The sequence below is a fragment of the Ictalurus furcatus genome, chromosome 7 (assembly GCF_023375685.1).
Source record: "Ictalurus furcatus strain D&B chromosome 7, Billie_1.0, whole genome shotgun sequence".
NCBI lineage: Eukaryota > Metazoa > Chordata > Actinopteri > Siluriformes > Ictaluridae > Ictalurus > Ictalurus furcatus.
In genome coordinates, this window is record NC_071261.1 from 10,022,766 (window position 1) to 10,041,523 (window position 18,758).

Genomic DNA, 18,758 nt, shown 5'->3' on the forward strand with positions numbered 1-18,758 from the left:
AGACTACATAAAGTGCGCAGATGCTCCTGTACCTTCTGCCACATGTCAGGAGGGTGAGTAGTCCATGAAAAGGGTGAGAAGGGTCATCTGCAATACTGGTGGCTTTGCGGATTCTGCGGTTGTTGAAGGAGGTGTCGATGGTGGGTAGAGAGAGCCCAATGATCTTTTCAGATGCCCTCATAATACGCTGTAGGGTCTTGTGGTCAGAGGCTGTGCAGTTCCCGTTCCACACAGTGAGACAGCTGGTCCCACTGTAGAAGGAGGTGAGGATGGGAGGGGGAAGTTTGGCTCTCTTCAGTCTCCACAGGAAATGGATGTGCTGCCTTCTTGACTAGGTAGGTGGTGTTGAGAGTCCAGGAGAGGTCCTCAGTCATGTGCACACCAAAAAAGTGGCACTTTTGACTCTCTCCACAGTTGTTCCTTTGATGTGCAATGGTGAGTGGTCCATTTGGGTTCTCCTGAAGTCTACAATAATCTCTTTGGTTTTATCAACATTAAGAGATAGATTATTATGTCTAAACCATTCTGTGAGCTGGTTCATCTCCTCCCTGTATGCTGACTCACCTCATCCCTGTACGCTGACTCATCATTGTTGCTGATGAGGCCCACAACTGTAGTGTCATCAGCAAACTTGATGATGTGATTAGAACTGAACTTTGCAGCACAGTCATGAGTCAGCAGGGTAAACAGCAGTGGACTGAGCACACAGCCCTGGGGGGTGCTGGTATTCAATGTAGTGGTTCTGGATGCGCAGTTGCCGATCCTGATGGACTGGGGTCTCCCGGTCAGAAAGTCCAGGATCCAGATGCAGAGGGAGGTGTTTAAACCCAGCAGGCTCAGCTTTGTTGTCAGTTGTTGTGGGATGATTGTGTTGAATGCTGAACTGAAGTATATGAACAGCATCCTTTATCTAGATGGGTCAGAGACAGATGGATGGTAGCAGATATGGCACCCTCTGTTTGGTGGTTGGGACGGTATGCATACTGAAATGGGTCCAGTGTGGTGTGAAGACTGCTCTTTATGTGTTTCATGAATAACTTCATGGTGATAGGTGTGAGTGCAACAGGCCATTTAATTACATTTACATTTATGGCATTTTGGCAGAAGTCCTTATGCAGAGCAACTTACATTTTATCTCATTACATATTATCTCATTTTATACATTCATTTGATATATTTTACACACTTTATACAAGTGAGCACTTGAGGGCCTTGCTCAAGGGCAGGTTGGTGGAGCTGGGATTTGAACTCACAATCTTCCACTGTCTTGAAGTATATGGGGCAATTGCTTGATCAGCACATTGCCTGAGCACCCGGCCAGGTATGTTGTCAGGACCTGCAGTTTCTGTGGGTTGACTCAGGACAGAGATTTCCCGACGTCTACTGCAGACAGATGAAGTACTTGGTGGGTGGGTCTTCCTTGTTGGCATGTTGTTTTGTGCTTCGAACTGTGAGTAGAAACTTTTCAGGGCATCTTGGAGCGAAGCGTCATCATCACAGACAGGTGGTGAAGCTTTGTAGTCTGTGATAGCCTGGAATGCCTTGCCACATATGCCTTGTGTCCTCTGTGTTTGTGAAGTGACTGTGGATTAAGTCTGTGTAGTTATGCTTCACTTCTCTGATACCCATTTCAGAAGTGGTCTGATGTATGTTGAAAAATCAACCAGTGGTACAAACAATTAAGACCTTGTTTACACCAACATTCATGCTGCTTACAAGGCTGCACCCTGTCCCCACCTCGGCGGCTCAGACCACATCTCTGTTATGCTAATCATGTTTGGGTGCATACCATTCATAGAACAGTTTCCACCTGAGGGCATACATGGCACATTTGTATGGGGTTCTTTCATTCAGGAGTGTTCCCTAGACTGCTGGGTTGTAGTCCTCAGCCTAGACTTTACAACAGTTCTATTCAGGGATGAAGCTGCCAGGGTGTTCTGACCAATTGTCAGAGCAGCAGTAGAAACCAAGGTGTCATGGGCAACTTCAGGCCCACAAGCTGGACTCTATGACCTGTTGCATTCAATGTGAGCAGAATCAGTGGTAGAGGCAGAAATGCATTGTAAACAGTGAAGTCAGACGTGGGCCAGTGTGTCCTGATCCAACAGACTATCCAGCTTCACTAGGGAGAACCACAGTCATCAAGAAGTTCGATGTGCCTTGCCAAAGTTTTCCCATATCTGGGACACCACTTCTGGGTGCATATGCCACTCTCCTGGGCATATGCACTGTCTTGACATTGTGTCCACTGTACCATTGTGCTGTCCTGGTAAAAAAGTTGCTCTCAGTTAGGCTGACTCTGGGTGGGCTTGTCTGAGGCATATTTTGTGCAAGATCAAAGAGCACCATCTGAACTCGTGCCACTGGTAATTGATGTAACTGGCCATCATGGTGTTGTCCGAAACAGACTAGAATGTGTCTGTGTCTCAGAACCAATAATGAGATTTTGAGAGCTAAAGAGACTGCCCTAAGTTCTAGCTGGCTTATGTGTGCTAGTTTCACAATAGAAGTCCACACTTTTCCTGTCCCTCTCTTTGAGATGAGGACGTGTGCCTGTCCGTGATATTTATTGTAGAGCCGAAGGCTGATAAATCAATTCTGAAAGTCCCAAGGCAACTACTTTTGAGGTTGTGGCATTCTCAGTGAATCTAGCTTAATGTTAATTAATTTTATGTCCTGTGAAATGCTAAGCATAATCCCGTGTCCTGAACTGAGGGGTCAACCAGGAAACCAACTGAGCTCTCCAACCCTTGTGGAACACTTTTGGGGATGGGGTGGAGGGTTGAAGGGTGCTGAGGGAGTTCCTCCTTGGCAGAAATACCCAGTATGGCGAGTTAGTGATGGTGACACGTACTGAGAAAAACTCTGAATTACGGGAAACCACAGCAGAGAAATGACTAAGAGGTGAGGACTGAACTGAGCAGCACAACAGTTCACAGCTAGCTCATGGGCAGCAGAGGAGATACAGTTAACAATACCAGCATGCTATGGAGGGAACGCAACTTAAGCTAGTAGCTACAAAGTTCTGAAACTTGGACTAGGTGAGAAAAAGAAAGTGAAACAATGTATGTATGACAATGTTATTATTTTTTAAATCAAATACTAGATTATATGTGCGCCCTGCGATGGACTGGCACCCTGTCCAGAGTATACCCCGCCTTGTGCCCGATGCTCCCTGGGATAGGCTCCAGGTTCCCCATGACCCTGAAAAGGAGTAAGTGGTAGAAGATGGATGGATGGACTACATTATATGGTAACTTTGGGACTTTGTGGTCCCTTGTGGTTGATTGGGGGAGGGGGTGGGTGGGTATGGGGTTCAGGGGTGAAATTGAACTGCCAATTCACAATAAAAAATAGACACTAACATCAATATTGTTATATGGAGTGTCAGATGTATGAGTTATGTAGATGTAGGATGGAGCCCACTTGTATTATGGCTTCTCCAGCAGTGAGAGTATAAAATAAGGAAGGGTTAACGATAGATAGCAGTTAATGGTATGCTGATGCTACACAAAATGTTTATTAAGAACTTAAATCTCATGAGTGAATGACATCATGGTGAAAGATTTTTAGCTCTGTGGCATGTGATAAATAAGTAATCTGTTGGAATGAATGAAGGAATGCTGCTGTAAGGCTTTTTCTGGATACAGTATTATGCAAAAAAATAAATAATAAAATCATAGGCACATTCCGTAAAATGAAGATGCTTTAAATCCAAAAATCATTGAAAACATCCTGACTTTCCCTTTATAAACTTATAGTCATGGTTTCATCTTATCCTTATCCACATATGACCTCTCATTAAACATGTACAGAGACATTACAAAGAAAAATAAAGCTGGGAAGGAAGTAGCAAAGATTGTGTATGCCTCTGGTGCCTCTAGAACAGTTAGCTGGCTATGAGGCTAGTATGAAGTCTAGCACATGAATCTCAAACAATCCAAAAATTTTTTCACATGAATTAGTGCATTACTTTATTTGTGTTGATATTTTCATCATCATAAATGAATGCATTGCAGTGACGGGGTGGAGGATACGACCTAACTGATCCAATTTAGCTACAGTTACTTTTCAAATTCATGGTCTTTACTGTATGTTAAACATAGTAAATAGAAAAATAGAGTATATAATAGATATATAATAGGGAAATATATTTTACAGAAGACATCTCACTGACACTAACAGTGTTTTCTGCAGCCTCAAGAAAAATCAGATCAGAGCGTGTGCAGATTATCTGCATTCTACTGAGCTGTAAACTTAAATGAAGCTTCTCAGAAACTTTAATTGAACCCCTTATATTTTCGAGCCCATTAGGCATTGCAAGTCTGCATTGTTTCCACACTGTTTCTCCCACTCATCATATTTCATGATTTCACACTTATTTATATTTCCCTAACCTGAGAATGTATTGAAACTTCAACAGATTAGCTATGACCGAAGCAGGGGATAAAATTACTGCTGGGTTGTTTGACACTAATGACAGTAATAACATTTTTATTTTTTTTGCATGTATCTCAATCACAAGTAAAGCATTTTAAAGTATGGTTACTATAAAAACAGCAGCCATATCTGTTGATTTATTTCTATAAGCGTGATCGTTCCAAAACACCAAACACAAGGACAGAATTAAGAATTCAACAACGACCAGAAGATCCTGTCTTTCTTCTATCTAACCAAATTAAAAGCCACATTGTGAGTGTTATGAACAAAGGATTATTTGTGTTCTTTTCTTTTATTGCTTTCAGACATACCCAATTCCCAATAAAGTATACTTTAATTCCTAAGTGTAGCACAACTTTAATGACACTGGGAACATGAAGTGTCAGTACTGTATGATTTATTTTTATTTTTAGGACAGATACCTGTTATTTCTCTTTTCAGGATTTTTTATTTCATATACACAATCTGCAACTCTTCAATCTCAAGAAACTGAGGTCAGAACTAACGTACTGTATGCCCATGTTTTTTTTAAAGATCATACTGACAAATGCAAGTGCAAGAAACAATGTGTTTTTCTTTATTATCTATATTATCTTTCAATCACTTTTTTTTCTGCACTAATCGGTAAATGAATAAATGCCTCAGTTCACACAGCGAACAACATTAATTATAGAATATAAAAATAATCTGCTCTATAGCATAAATATGATTAGTCTTTGTAGAATCTGCCTTATTAAAGCCTTTGCAAACTGGCACAGACACTGTGATGCTGCTTTTCAGATTGACAGCAGTGTCCAGGAGATTGTAGCCATACAAAAGGTCACAGAATGTGTCCTGAACTTAAATGAGATTCTCACTAGTCTAAACGAAAACATTCAGGAAAGCTCACTTCCCATGTACTGTAGGGGACAGGAAATTCAGGCTGAATATTAGAAGGGAATGAAGATAGAACATCCAAATTATATGATTTCTTACAAGATCACAATAACTGTAGGCTTAAGTGTTGACTGGAGAACAACAGTGGTGTCAGCATATCCAAAATTAACAACCATTTGTAGCATTATCTTGAGTATACTGAGTATGTGTGTCCCCCAAACACTATAGCAACATAAAGAAACAATCCACTGCTAAAGAAGAACCCCATTGCATTGTAAGAACTGGGACTTCCTTAACGATGCTGGACTTCGATCGATGTTTGGGTCACGGCCTGAAGGATATAGGAACGAGGAATCAAGGTAGCATGGAACAGGCTGTTGGGATGCACCCTATAACAAGACAGATAATACAAAACATGGTTTGTTTGTAACATTTTCTAACAGAGATAAAACATTTTCACAAAATTAACATCACTGTAGTCGAAAAGGTTAAAAATATTCTCAACACATTTGAAAACTAAGAGCAGGTTTCTGCAACCTTAAATGTTGAGAATTCTTACTGACTCAGATGAAGTAGTCTGTTTGGGGGAGGACCTAGGTCTCCACAGCTGCAGTGAATCATTGATTAGCCACCTACGTTTGGGGGGGGGTACAGCAAGCAGTTGAGGTAAACATTCCTTTTCTCTTCTCTTTGAAAGCTTTTTCATGGAGTTGTTGTGTGTATGACTTTGTAAGTTCGCTATTTTTGTGTCTGTGCTTTGTATACTGTTATTTGAGATTGTGTTTGTTCAGGTTTAACTTTTGATGAATTATTTACAGCATTTCAGTGTTCTTAATTTGTGGAACTGCTAATATGTTGAATTTATAAGATCTATAATTCATTTATAACATCTATAATTCATTGTGTGATGAATTTCATGATGTTAATTGTTTATTGAACTTAACTGACGAAATTTATTTGTGTTTTTGTTTCTTGTTGATTTGATTGCACCACTGCTATTGTCAAATAAATTTTGAGTACAAGGGTGAACTTTCTTTCTTTCTTTCTTTCTTTCTTTCTTTCTTTATTTATTTAATTCCACTGTTATTTTTGTCATAGTAGTACATCTAGTTGATTTTCTGGGCTCCCTATTCAGCTTATTAAAATGATCTGCGTGTACTGTACTTCATGCCTCCGATGTGAGATTTTTCTCGAGGAAAAACATTTGAAATTGGAAAATTTCAAAAATGCCTTTCAACTCAAGCACTTGCTTGAGTTTTTGCTTGAGTTTTTTAATCCTTAAAAAATTGGGGATAGAACAGGCCATGATGAAAATCATGTTATTTTTCATTTGCTGTCATTTGTAATACATGGTAACATATAAGCAAGAAACAATGAAAAAAAGACTAATATAATGACATTTATTTCCAATATACTGCTGTATGAATAGTTACCGTTGTAATTATCACATTAATCACTGCAAATTTGGTTTGATTTAATCACATGGCTTCCACCATCATTATTCAGCAGTGTGTAAAATAGCACTTGACGCCGTACACACTGTTATTTTGCATTTTATTTTTTTCAATTTCATGTTCTGACAGTTACTTGCCTGCACAGCCATGAGATATTAAATCATACTATAAACTTACCCATGTCAGATTATGTCTGTATGGGATGTATGCTATTTTTTATGCTTTTAATTTAAGTTTGTCAAATTATTCAAATAATGCCAAGGTTTTGCCTAATTCAATGCACTCTCCTGTAATGAAAATATACCAACAGTTTGAAATATAAGCTAACCCTGTACTTATCTGCTATGTTTATAGCTCACTTTAAATTTGTTCATAACTTTATCCATAAGAAATTCAGTCCTTGAGCTAAACAATGTGTCATGTTTGTGCTTAATATTGGCCTCATATAATGGCCTCATAATATTGTACAGTTTTTACAGTCTTGAACCGATATTTCAAGGTTGGAATAGGCTATAACTGAGATACAATATTAAATCCTATATATATTCTTTACATTTCATACAGTATATGCATCACACACTCACCTTCATTAAAGTATGAGAAACTTTCCTATGCACTAAAACCCTTTGCTCTCTCACAGGATATGCATCTTTTATTGAGTTGTCATCATGTTTGAACAGCTGCTTCTCTTGCCAGTTACTGTTACAGCGGATCAAAAACAGGCTTTCATTAGTATTTTTATTATGTCTTCCATAGCCGGGTGCCGTCCATCAGTCAAGTCCTACTCTGCAGATAACAGTGCTGCATAATTCGACTCCTGTAATGGGTTTTGCTCTGTTGCAAAACAACCAATTCCCTCTTCTGTCTGGTTTAATAGCTCTATTACTTTTGCTGATTAAGAGATGTTAAGCTGTTCCTTTCAGTCACTTGCTCTGTTCCATTAAACATATCATGCTTAAAGAGTGGATTTAATAGAATGAGTGTTAGTACAGCGTATCATAAATCATAAATGTATGTAGCAATGCCTTGTCCCATGTTTTAGTTGCCTAGAAAAATAACTAACATAGCTAATAAGACAAACAAAACAAAACAAACATGCTTATATTACTTAAACTGCAAAGTCTTTCCCGTGTTCAAAACTTAGTAAAAGCTTAACCTCTGACTGGTACAAATGCTGACACTGGAGACTCCTCCTTTAAAAGCTGAATTAACAACCCTTTACGGAAAACATGACCACGTCAATGATTACACACGTTTTTACTGTATATTGAGTGCCCACCATACAAGACTTCTATAGTAAACTGTTATAGAAATATAGAAAATGATCACGCATTCAAATGCACCTTGCAGATGGAACTACTGTAGGAAAGTTATCAACATCTTCTGGCCAATCAGAATCAAGCATTCCACAGTGCTGTGGTATTATTTAATACAATAGTATATGGTGAACTATGTGTGTATGTTCTTGATTCTGAAAAAATTGTCATCATTTAACACTAATTACTGTGCTGGCATGTTACGCTGAAACAAAACCGCATACCAAAACAATGTTTGTTTTTGTGAAAGGTTGTTGAACTACTGATAAATAAAAAAAACCCAGCCTGATATGTCCACCCTGCAGAATATTCAAAGTATAAAGCTCTGCAAAGTAGGTGGATTACCCCAACTGGATGAGGTTCAGAGCAGTAAATTACAGCTTAACAGATTCCGTATAGGCAGTTCAGCCTGGCAAAGGACTGCAGTTTCCATTACTCTACTGCCACTAAAGCCTTCTTCATACATCTCCGTCAGCAACCTGCTCCACTGATATATTACACTGCAAGAAACTTACAGCTAATGCAAAGGTAATTGCAGCATGGATTTTTAGGACAGACATATACAGTATGTGTCCTAGAAGATAATGTTGAACCTGGATCCATTGGTGGTGTATGTTGATGAAGAAAGTGTATTCCCTAATTATTGTGGAAGGACAGTAATTCAACACAATAGGCTGCAGAAAAAATCAACACCATTATGCATCATGGCAGGTTGGTAGAATTGAAGATTGCCCTCGTTTGTTGGAGTTCTTCCAAAAAAATTTTCCAGAAGTATTGCTGAAGTGTTCTATTTTAGTTTAGTCTTTTGTTCCACGAGTTCTGAAATGTCTAAATTCTTTCTGGACTTTATCGTCATCAGGCATGCCTGTCCAGGGATGATTAGTTATGGTTTTCCACCTGTATATTATCGAACCTATTGTACTGACAGGGATGTTTATGGTGTTTGCTATGGCTCTGTAGCTTTTCCCATTCGACCATGCTTGAAAAGTTTAGGAAGCTCTTTCACCTCCACTGTGATTGCTACTTGTTGTGTGAAATCTTCCCAATTAATGGTAACATCATTTATAATGACACCAAGAACATCCATCTATCCATTCATTTTCTGTCCTACTCAGGATCGCAGGGAGCTTGGAGCCTATCCTAGTTGGGGGCCAACCAATCACAGGGCACAATCGTGCACCCATTCACACACTACGGACAATTTGGGAATGCCAATCAGCCTACAACACGTCTTTGGACTGGGGGAGGTAACCCCCGAAGCACATGTGGGAGAACATGCAAACTCTACGCACACAGAGCGGAGGTGGGATGCGAACCCCCAACCCCGGAGGTGCGAAACAAAATCAAAAGGGATTGTGTGTGTAAATTTGAAGTGGATATATACACTAGAAGTATATTAAATAAAAACAAAAGTGCCTGAAGACTTATTTCCCTTAATTATACATGGAAGGAGTCTCCAGTGTCAGAACGTTCAGTAAGTTTTCTGCCACGGAAACCTCTTCAAGACGGAGGTTATTACGTTATCTTGTTTTGGGTTTGTGTTCCGCAACATTGAATGGATAAAAAGTATGTTTTTCTTTAATAAATAAAAATTGCTCTAAAATTGCTGTGGTATAAGTGGAATGACACACTTTGGGACATGTAACATCAACTTCAGTGTTGCCTTCAGGCATCTCACTAAGCCATCAATGATTGTTTTCCTATAGAGGCATTCCCTGGCATGTTTTTAATATGATTTTACTTATTGATTACAAGAATTTGTATGATTGAAATATAATGTTTTTGTAGACATTTTGGCATGAATTTCCATGTGTTTAGTCCTCACCTTCAAATGTAACTTTAACCTAAAAGCTTGATTTATGTAATTTTTTGTAAAACCGCGCAACTCTTTCAACCTTCAGTAGACACAGAATACGACAGACACACCACTGGATTCATTTATGTGCTTTTTTTAAAAAAAATTTATTTATTTATTTACTCATTCTTGTACAAAAAAAGGAGGTATGATATTACACAACCAGCAAAGGTCACATTTTTTCCACACACACAAAAAGAAAAACATCAAAAAACGATATGTGACCAGTTCATTGTTAGTGTTGACCCAATGTGAAGATGCAAGAAAACTACTTTTTTTATTATTATTATTATTTTTTATTTACTAACATCTGAATTACGATACAAACCTTAAAATGTAAATGCGGTGTACGGAATCAGTTTTAAAACATTTTGCATTTGAGATGAATTGCCAAAAAAAGTGTCTGCGGTAAATGAATTTCATTCAAAGTTTGTTTGGAAGGCCAATATTTCGCAAATTCACTTAGCAGTACATGGTTCAGTTAATCAATTGTTAATCGGTTAATCAATCAAAAACATGTGTTATTTCTATGAATACTGCGTAAACACTTTTTATTTAATGATCATAATAATGTTATTTAATGATCATTAGTCATTTTATATTATAGTACTGGCCTATTATTTACATCAAAAATCTTTTTTTTTTTTAATTAAAAATGCCATAATTAAAACATGCATGAATTTTAATTACACATGCTAATCTTGTGACATTTTGTGCCAAATATGTGTCATGTATTTGTCATTCAGGATTAAATATAATACACCATAAGCCTGGTTAGCAGCAAAGGATGTTGGGAGAGGCGTTCTTATACCGGCTCTTGGGATTTATTAATACTGAGGACAAATGAAGACTTTTTTTTTTTTAAATCAAAATTTTTTAAAATTTTTGTATAGGACCAATCGTAAGGATTGCATATGCAGACGGAGACTATTCAGAACGTCCTTATTATAAGGAAACTGCTTATAATAAAGAAAGTGTGGCTTGAAATAAGAAGAGGTTCATCTTGGGGGAGTTGTCTGAATGAAACATTGAGCTCCTTCATAATACTTCGTGAATTAAATAGTAGCAAAACGTTGCATTAGTCACAGATACAAACTGGGAATGAGACTCAATTTAAAAAAAAGGGGGGGTGGGGGGATATTGAACAAATAGTTATGCATCGATATCGTTTTTTTAATTTATTTTTAAATAGGAGTACACATTTTTTTGTACTCACTGAGATCAAGGGAACATATTTAGCTCTGTTTATGTTAGATGCTGCCTTGTCCTGCTCCTAATGCTGAATTGTGTCTTACACAAATATATACGTGTATGTGCGGGTGTAAATAATATATATTTATACATACACACACACAAACTGTGAGCTTGATATTTTCGCTGAGAGTCTGCTTAGCTTTCAATGGTAGTCATTAAGCAGGAAATATGTCCAGATTAATTTTTGGTCACTAGTGTGGCAACATACACTATGTCACATAATAGCACGCCGTATCAGATATGGGGATCGGAGCATATCTTAAAATGTATTTATTTATTTTTTAAATGAGGTAATGAGAACCTTATCAGTATCGATATCGATGCATCCCTTGTGTTAATGCAAACTCTAAAATGAACCCAGGACATTCATTCATTCATTTCTGGTACAACCTACTGCATAACCATAGGAACACTGAATAACTAATATGCATACATACATACATACATACATATTTCTATACATACTATATACACAAACACAGGGATGTCCTTCACTAGAAGTCTAGTAAACCTTCACTAGTTTACTAGACTGATCTGTACAACAGCCTCCAAAAGGAACTGTGCCACAAAACACTGTCTTGCTTATACAGTAAATTCTATGTCTTATAATACAAGTTCTATAGTAAACTGTCCAAACACAGAAAACATAAAAGATCATGTAGCCTGGAAACGCTACAAAGTGCATATTTTATATTATATATATATATATATATATATATATATATATATATATATATATATATATATATATATATATATATATATATAAATAAATAAAAGTCAGTAAAGCCACTGTCTGGGGAAGCAGAAGGGTGGAACGAATTTTCTGGAGCTTTGTGTAACCACAGGAAAAGAGTTAAGTGGGACAGGAGTTAATTCCTTGATATTTTGTGTTTCCTGGGTAAAATACTGAGAGCTTTTTAATTCAAGTACCGCCATTTTCTAGTCCTAGCCAGTGTGTCCTCTATCGCCAGTCATGTGGGTATTAACAGACATGTAGTAGGGGAAAAAAAAGGTATGGTCATTATAAACACTCAGACAAGAAGGATGTTCAAAAAATCCAAACAGAACAGAGAACACTTCAGTTTGAAGTACGCAAAAAAAGGATCACGGATCTGATTGCTAGGCGTCGACACGTGGATCAAACGCCAAGCGTTCATGTGTGCGTGGGGAGCCATCATCACTGTGGAAACCCTGACCTCTAGAGGGAAATGTTTGAAAGTAAACAATTCTTTGCTCATGTTTGAGACATCACTGGCAAATATGAAATTGATTTTGTTGCTGGCTGCCAGGATGACACTGAAAGTTTTGCAAATGAAAAAACAAAACAAAACAAAACAAAAAAAACAACCCAAATATATTATATATATATATATATATATATATATAAAGCTTCATAAAAGAAGCATTCAGAATTTCAGAAAGAAATGGCCAAAAAGTCTCATTGTGAATGAATTCAGTTGACATTTACTAATTTTCAAGCATTCCCCTCTTGACAGTCCTGTAAGGACTGCATCACATTACAGATTCAGAAGAGAAACAAGCCAACTTTCCTTACTTTCCTACCTCTCTCATCTCTCTTTTGGCTTGGTTTGAAGTAAGCTTCCACTTTTGTTGCTTCAAAACCAGCACTAATTCCTGCCATGTGCCAACAGCACCTCCTTGAGGTCAGGCCCATAAAGCTCTTTTGTCCTTACCCTCTCTGTCTGTCTTTCTCTCTCTTTCTCTCTCTCTCTCTCTCTCTGCTTCCTTTGGTCTCGTAAAGGGACAAATTTCTCTTTGCACTGTCCACTCTCCATAGCCCTCCTCTTTCTCTTGACCTTCTCCTCTTCTCTTCTTCTACGGTTTTAGCCGTTGAGCAGGTAGACGACCAGCTCGTAGGTGCACATCATGATGGCTGTGTTGGGGATCTGGCGGACAAGGTGGGTGGTGAGGCCTCGATACAGTGCTCTGTATCCTTCCTCTCGAACCACCATGCTTAGAGTCTGGAAGAACGAACGGTACTTGCTGCCCTCCTCTCGCAACCGAGTACGGACCACCTCTACAAAAAAGAAATAAGGCTGGTTTCAGTTTTGATGTTCATGCTCTCTACCCAGCAATGGATATACTCTAGTACAGTATACCTGTAGTATTCAAATGAATGTCTGTTACTGTCCCATTATATATTCTAAATATACAACTATATACACTACTTTGCTACTCTATGCAGAAGAAAACAAACATGAATCTACCATGTGGATACGCAATGGATGTGGCGCAGGTTTTGGAGGTGGCAGCGGCCAGCATCATGCCGACGAAGTCGGAGGCGTCCTTCACCGATTCGTCTTCATCATCCATGTTGGCACTCGCCTTGGATTCGAGGAGCTTCCGCTTGATGCTCTCATAGGTGACGAAATGAATGACAGTCTCAGAAATGCCCGCATAGGAGGCCGACATGCCACGGTAAAAGCCGCGTAGTCCATCGGCTTTATACACGCGCCTAACACACTCAAATGCACTCATGCGCCTCTCTCCACGGTTCCTGGGGGGACAAATGTCATTGGTAAGTATAACAATATACAATTTTTTTTTGTAGAATTTAAAGTGTAACAAGTTGGAAAAAACACCAACTCCACACATTTCATGTTACCATACATTTCCTTTGTTAAGTCAATTAGGGTATCTAATTCATTTTCCTTAAGAGGTCATTTCAAAATAATAGCTAAGACACATTCATTTCAGTTTTTATTTACTAGGAAAAAAGTTAACACACACTTTGTTTGTATCTGGAACTGGAATCAAACACTTGGGAGTAGCCTTCTACAAGCTTCTTGCGATACTTCGCCAGAATCTTTGCCCATTCCTCCTGACAGAACTGGTGTCGCTCAGTCAAGTTTGTGGGCAGGGTTTGTGATTGCCACTCCAATACTATTACTTTGCTGTCTTTAAGCCATTCTGTTAGAACTTTGGAGGTACGCTTAGGATCACTGTCCTGCTGGGAGACCCAGTTTTAAAATTTCTGGCCGATTCCCCAGACGGCCGGCCTTGAGGTGTTGCTGCGGTATTTCTAGATAATCCTTCTTAATCCTTATAATACTCATGATGGCATCTATTTTCTGAAATGCACCAATCCCTTTTATCAGCAAAATACCTCCAAAACATGATGCAGCCACCCCTGTACTTCACAGTTGGGATGGTGTTCTTCACATTAAAATCCTCAGCCTTTTTCCTCCATTTATAGCGCTGATCAATATGGCCAAATAGTTTTATTTTTGTGTCATTTTACCAGAAAGCACTCTTCCAAAAGGTGCTGATCACCTGCAAACTGTCTTAGAGTAGGGGTTTCATGACAGGCTTTCAGGCCATGATGATGTTAAACTCTCTTAATGGTGGATGTACAGTATAAACTTTACGTACCGCATGCCTCGAACTCCTTCACTAGTTCCTTTGTTGATGTCGTAATTGACTTGCCAAAAGAAACATATGGTAACAAAAAGTATAGTTGTACTGTTTTTCCTTACATATGACACTAATGCACAAGCATTGTCGTTGAATGGGTGCTTTTTCAAACCACATGCTTTCAGTGTGTTTCAAATTCAAAAGACCAAGATGGCCATTTCACATTTGGTGTTTCTGCAGCAATTTGTGGTTATGTGAATGTAGGTCTCTAAAGAACAACCCTCAATTTACCCCTAAGCAGAGGAAGCCAGCCTGAACACGCTGAAACTTGATGACAGCAAGAATGAACTAAACTGTGCAAGTCATTTGTTATTAGTACTTTGTTATTTTGTCATCCGCATCATGTCTGCTTCTTAGCAAATTTTACACTGGACAGAAACTCTAGGCCAAATAAGTTATAGCCCCAACTGTGTGATATTAAACGATATTTTATCTACTTAACTGACTTATGCAGGTAAACAACACCCATCGGTCTCTTTTGTTTTAAAAGTTCTTTGGTTTTCCCCATGGTGATTGATGCTGAAAGGATTTCACACTTCAATAATTTTGCTACATGTTTTTTGGTTTTGGGACCAATTGTTCGAGTTGGAGAATATGATTATCATGTGTAATGCAAATTATTTCGTTTAAAGCATTATTAGGAAGTTATAAAACTATTCATATAGCATATACTGGGGTAGGGCTTAGGGTTTTATGGGTTATGTAACAATCCCAAATATAACTGTTAATCATACAATAGCCGCTCACCTGGCATCCAACTGTAGGCGAGTCTTTATGAGCCAGATAGGATTGGTGGCCGTGATCGCTGTGAACCCTGGGGAAAAAGGATGGTAGGGTCAGCCATAGAAATGACATTGTTGCTCAACATAGGCAAGGCTAGAGAAGCAGGCCTACTGTCCTTTCAAAACAAAATTTACAAAGAAAAAAAAGAAAAAAAAAAGAAAAAAAGAAGAACTTCAGTTCAAAGAAACACTGTTGACTTCTGCAAGATGTTTTATAGCCTGTTTTTATTGCCTGCTGTTCAGGCATTTTCCTTATCAGGCTTCTGAAATTGGGACTGTTAGGTACACATATCAGTCAGGATTTATTTGAGAAGACTGTGTGTACTACTCAGGAATGCAGCAGTATCATTAACAGTAACATATCTTATGTCACGTGTTTTTTAATTATTATTTTTTAAAAACATTAAACATAATGATTCAAGCTACAAACACATCTTAGAGTAGTTGGCCACAGCATGGAACCTTTTAGTTAAAGCAATAGACAATTCATATAAAAAAAATCCATTTAATTGGTTTAGAGAGCACATTAAAATTATATGATGAATGAACTGAATCTGCGAGGGCACTTTTCAGCATAATAACGCAGTTATATAACTATCCATATGGCATGCCGGAAGGGCGCAGAGACGTAGTGCCACATGTTTTAAATTGATTACTTCACCACAAGTAGACTTTCCACAATGGCATTGTTTGTGTGGGGGGTGGGGGTACAAAATCATGCCTTGTGATGCAAGTGCAAGAGATTAGTAATAAATATCTTCACGGCAATGTTAATATTATGTGCAAAAAAAAAAAAAAAATCTGCAAATAAGTCGGCTTGACGTGCAACTTTCTGGATGCCATTGCCGTAAACCATTAACGTAACCCGTTTTTTGTCTGGAATAAATATTGTCTAGTAATCACAGAATAAAAAGAGGTCAAAACAATGACAGATGAGGCACTGCTCTGCAGTACTTTGGTAATAAATAAACATTCTTACATCAGTTGAACCAAGAACAAAAAAAAGAGGTGACCTTAGAGTAGGGGGTAGAGGGGCTCTAGATAGGATAAGAGACCTAGAGCAAGTGCGTGAAGGAGGATGAGAGAGAGAGAGAGAGAGAGAGTGAGAGAGAGATTGTGTGTCTCTGGCGAGTACTCACACGGGGAGGGGCAAAGCTCCTCCTCACAGCTGCAGGACGGAGCCTGCAGATATGGGGGGGGAGGTTGGAGCAGGCTGGCTCACAGAGTACAGGCCTAAAATAGACACAGGCTTTTCTGTACCACAGTCACAAGCAGCAGCAGCAGCAGGGAGCGGAGCACTTACCCCGTAAGTCCCGCCCTCACATGACCTACTAGACTGATCATCCCACCCAAAATTCCCAAAACCTCTGCTTTTCCCTTTTTTTCCAAATCTCATAAGTACATAGAGAAGAAGTGAAAAGAATATACAAGAAGAGTGAGTTTGTGAGTGAGAGAGAGAGAGAGAGAGAGAGAGAGAGAGAGAGAGAGAGAGAGAAAAAAGAGGCAGATTGGTTGTCTCTTGAGTTTTAAAGGACATCATTAAACCAGTGCTTTTTAAATAACTTGTCTGGAATGGCACAACATGTCAAATGGGTGCTGCTGGTTCAAAACAATCACCATTATCTTATCTTATAACAATAGAGTAACCTTAAGTGGGCCATAAAGTTAAACAGGGGACAAAGGCTACAAAAACAAAAATAAAAGGAGGTGAAGCAGTGCAAGTAAGAGGGTGCAAATGCTAACCTTGTCAACCACTTTGGAAAAAAATAAATAGCCTATATATGCCTATGAGTATGACTGACTACTGTCAAAAGCTTCATTATTAAAATCTCAGTAGTGTTTCCTGTCTGCAACATGTCGGATTATCAAGATAACAAACCTCACCCAGTTAGTTATGGGTCTTACTGTACAGATGCAAACTTTTCCACATTTTGTAGAGTTACAACCTAAAACGACAATGAACTTAATTGGGGCTGTATATCATGAATCTACACAAAATAGCCCAACAGTAAAAGATGTTATTGCAGCTTGCAAACATTCTCCCTCATTGCTGTAAAACCCCTGAATTAGTAAATTGGTACTGCTGCTCATCATCCTGAGAACACCATCCCCCTTTGTGAAGCATGGTGGTGGTAGCAGAATGTCGGTTAGCCTGGGTCACTGATTTTGGTGGGCACTCACCAGGTGGTGGACGCATTCTGAGATCGTCCAAGATTCTCAAGAACGAATGTTTGATGTTTGTAGGATTTATTTGGAATTATCATTTTAACTAGCAGATGAACCGATAAGAATTTAGAACTGGTCCAAATAGGGTCACAGTCACAGCAAGCTCAAAAGATGTCTGAAATGGTTTTTCTTAAATAGCTTCCTTTCTGTTTGAAATAAATTTTAAGGGTATTTCAGGCATACAAATTGGAAACAAGAAAGACCAGACTTGGTGGTGGAGGTATCAAGTTTATTAATGAATTTAATGGTGCACAGGATGTCTCCCTGAACTTTGTCCCGAATTTATCCGAGCCGGGATTTGTGTGTCCCAATTTCAATATTTTGTGTAGACTCCTGACATAAGTCCACTTCAGTTCTAGTTTGTAACACTCCAAAATGCAGAAACGTTCAAGAGGGGTGAGTACTTATGCAAAGCACTGTAAATAACTGGTCCTCAAGGCTGCACTAACGAGACTCCTCCTTCATGCTTAGACTATAGGTCTTCTTGGTACATATATTTGGTACTATGTCACTCCTAAAGAAAGTAGACTCAGTCTTGGAAATGCATAAATGAAAGAGAAATAAATATACTGATCAGCCATAACATTAAAACCATTTGCCATGCACTCTGGGTGCCCATGACCCTAACGTTGGTTCACCGATTGTCCTTCCTTGGACCACTTTTAGTAGGTACTAACCACTGCATACCGGGAGCATCTCTAAGACCTGCCGTTTTGGAGATGCTCTGATCCAATCGTCTAGCGATCACAATTTGGCCCACAAAGTCGCTCAGATCCTTATGATTGCCCATTTTTCCTGCTTTCAACACATCAACTTCAAGAACTGACTGTTCACTTGCTGCCTAATATATCCCACCCCTTGACATGTATCATGGTAACAAGATAATCAAATGTTATTCACTTCACCAGTCACTGATTTTATTGTTATGACTGATCAGTGTAAATAAACAAAAACAAAAAAACAACAAAAAAACCTTGTCTTATACCTATGGTTCTCAAAGTGGGCTACCAGGACCCCCAGGGGGCCATGATAAAAACAAACAAACAAACAAATTATTAGAGCGGTGGAAATCACAACCCACATTATCAAATTTATTACATTTAGTGGTCCAAGCACC

At 38.6% G+C, this 18,758-nt stretch overlaps 1 protein-coding gene across 1 annotated transcript in view; it reads right to left on the reverse strand.

Annotated features, from left to right (window-relative positions):
- Positions 1 to 11,980: 11,980 nt before the first annotated feature.
- Positions 11,981 to 18,758, reverse strand: part of slc25a36a (solute carrier family 25 member 36a) — a 28,489-nt gene continuing 21,711 nt past the window's right edge. The window contains exons 6-8 of the mRNA XM_053628302.1: positions 15,381 to 15,447; positions 13,427 to 13,716; positions 11,981 to 13,236 (exon numbers count right to left, since the gene is read on the reverse strand). Of these exons, the coding sequence (XP_053484277.1) occupies positions 13,043 to 13,236; positions 13,427 to 13,716; positions 15,381 to 15,447 (551 nt within the window). The 3' untranslated portion in view covers positions 11,981 to 13,042. The remainder of the gene's footprint in view (positions 13,237 to 13,426; positions 13,717 to 15,380; positions 15,448 to 18,758) is intronic.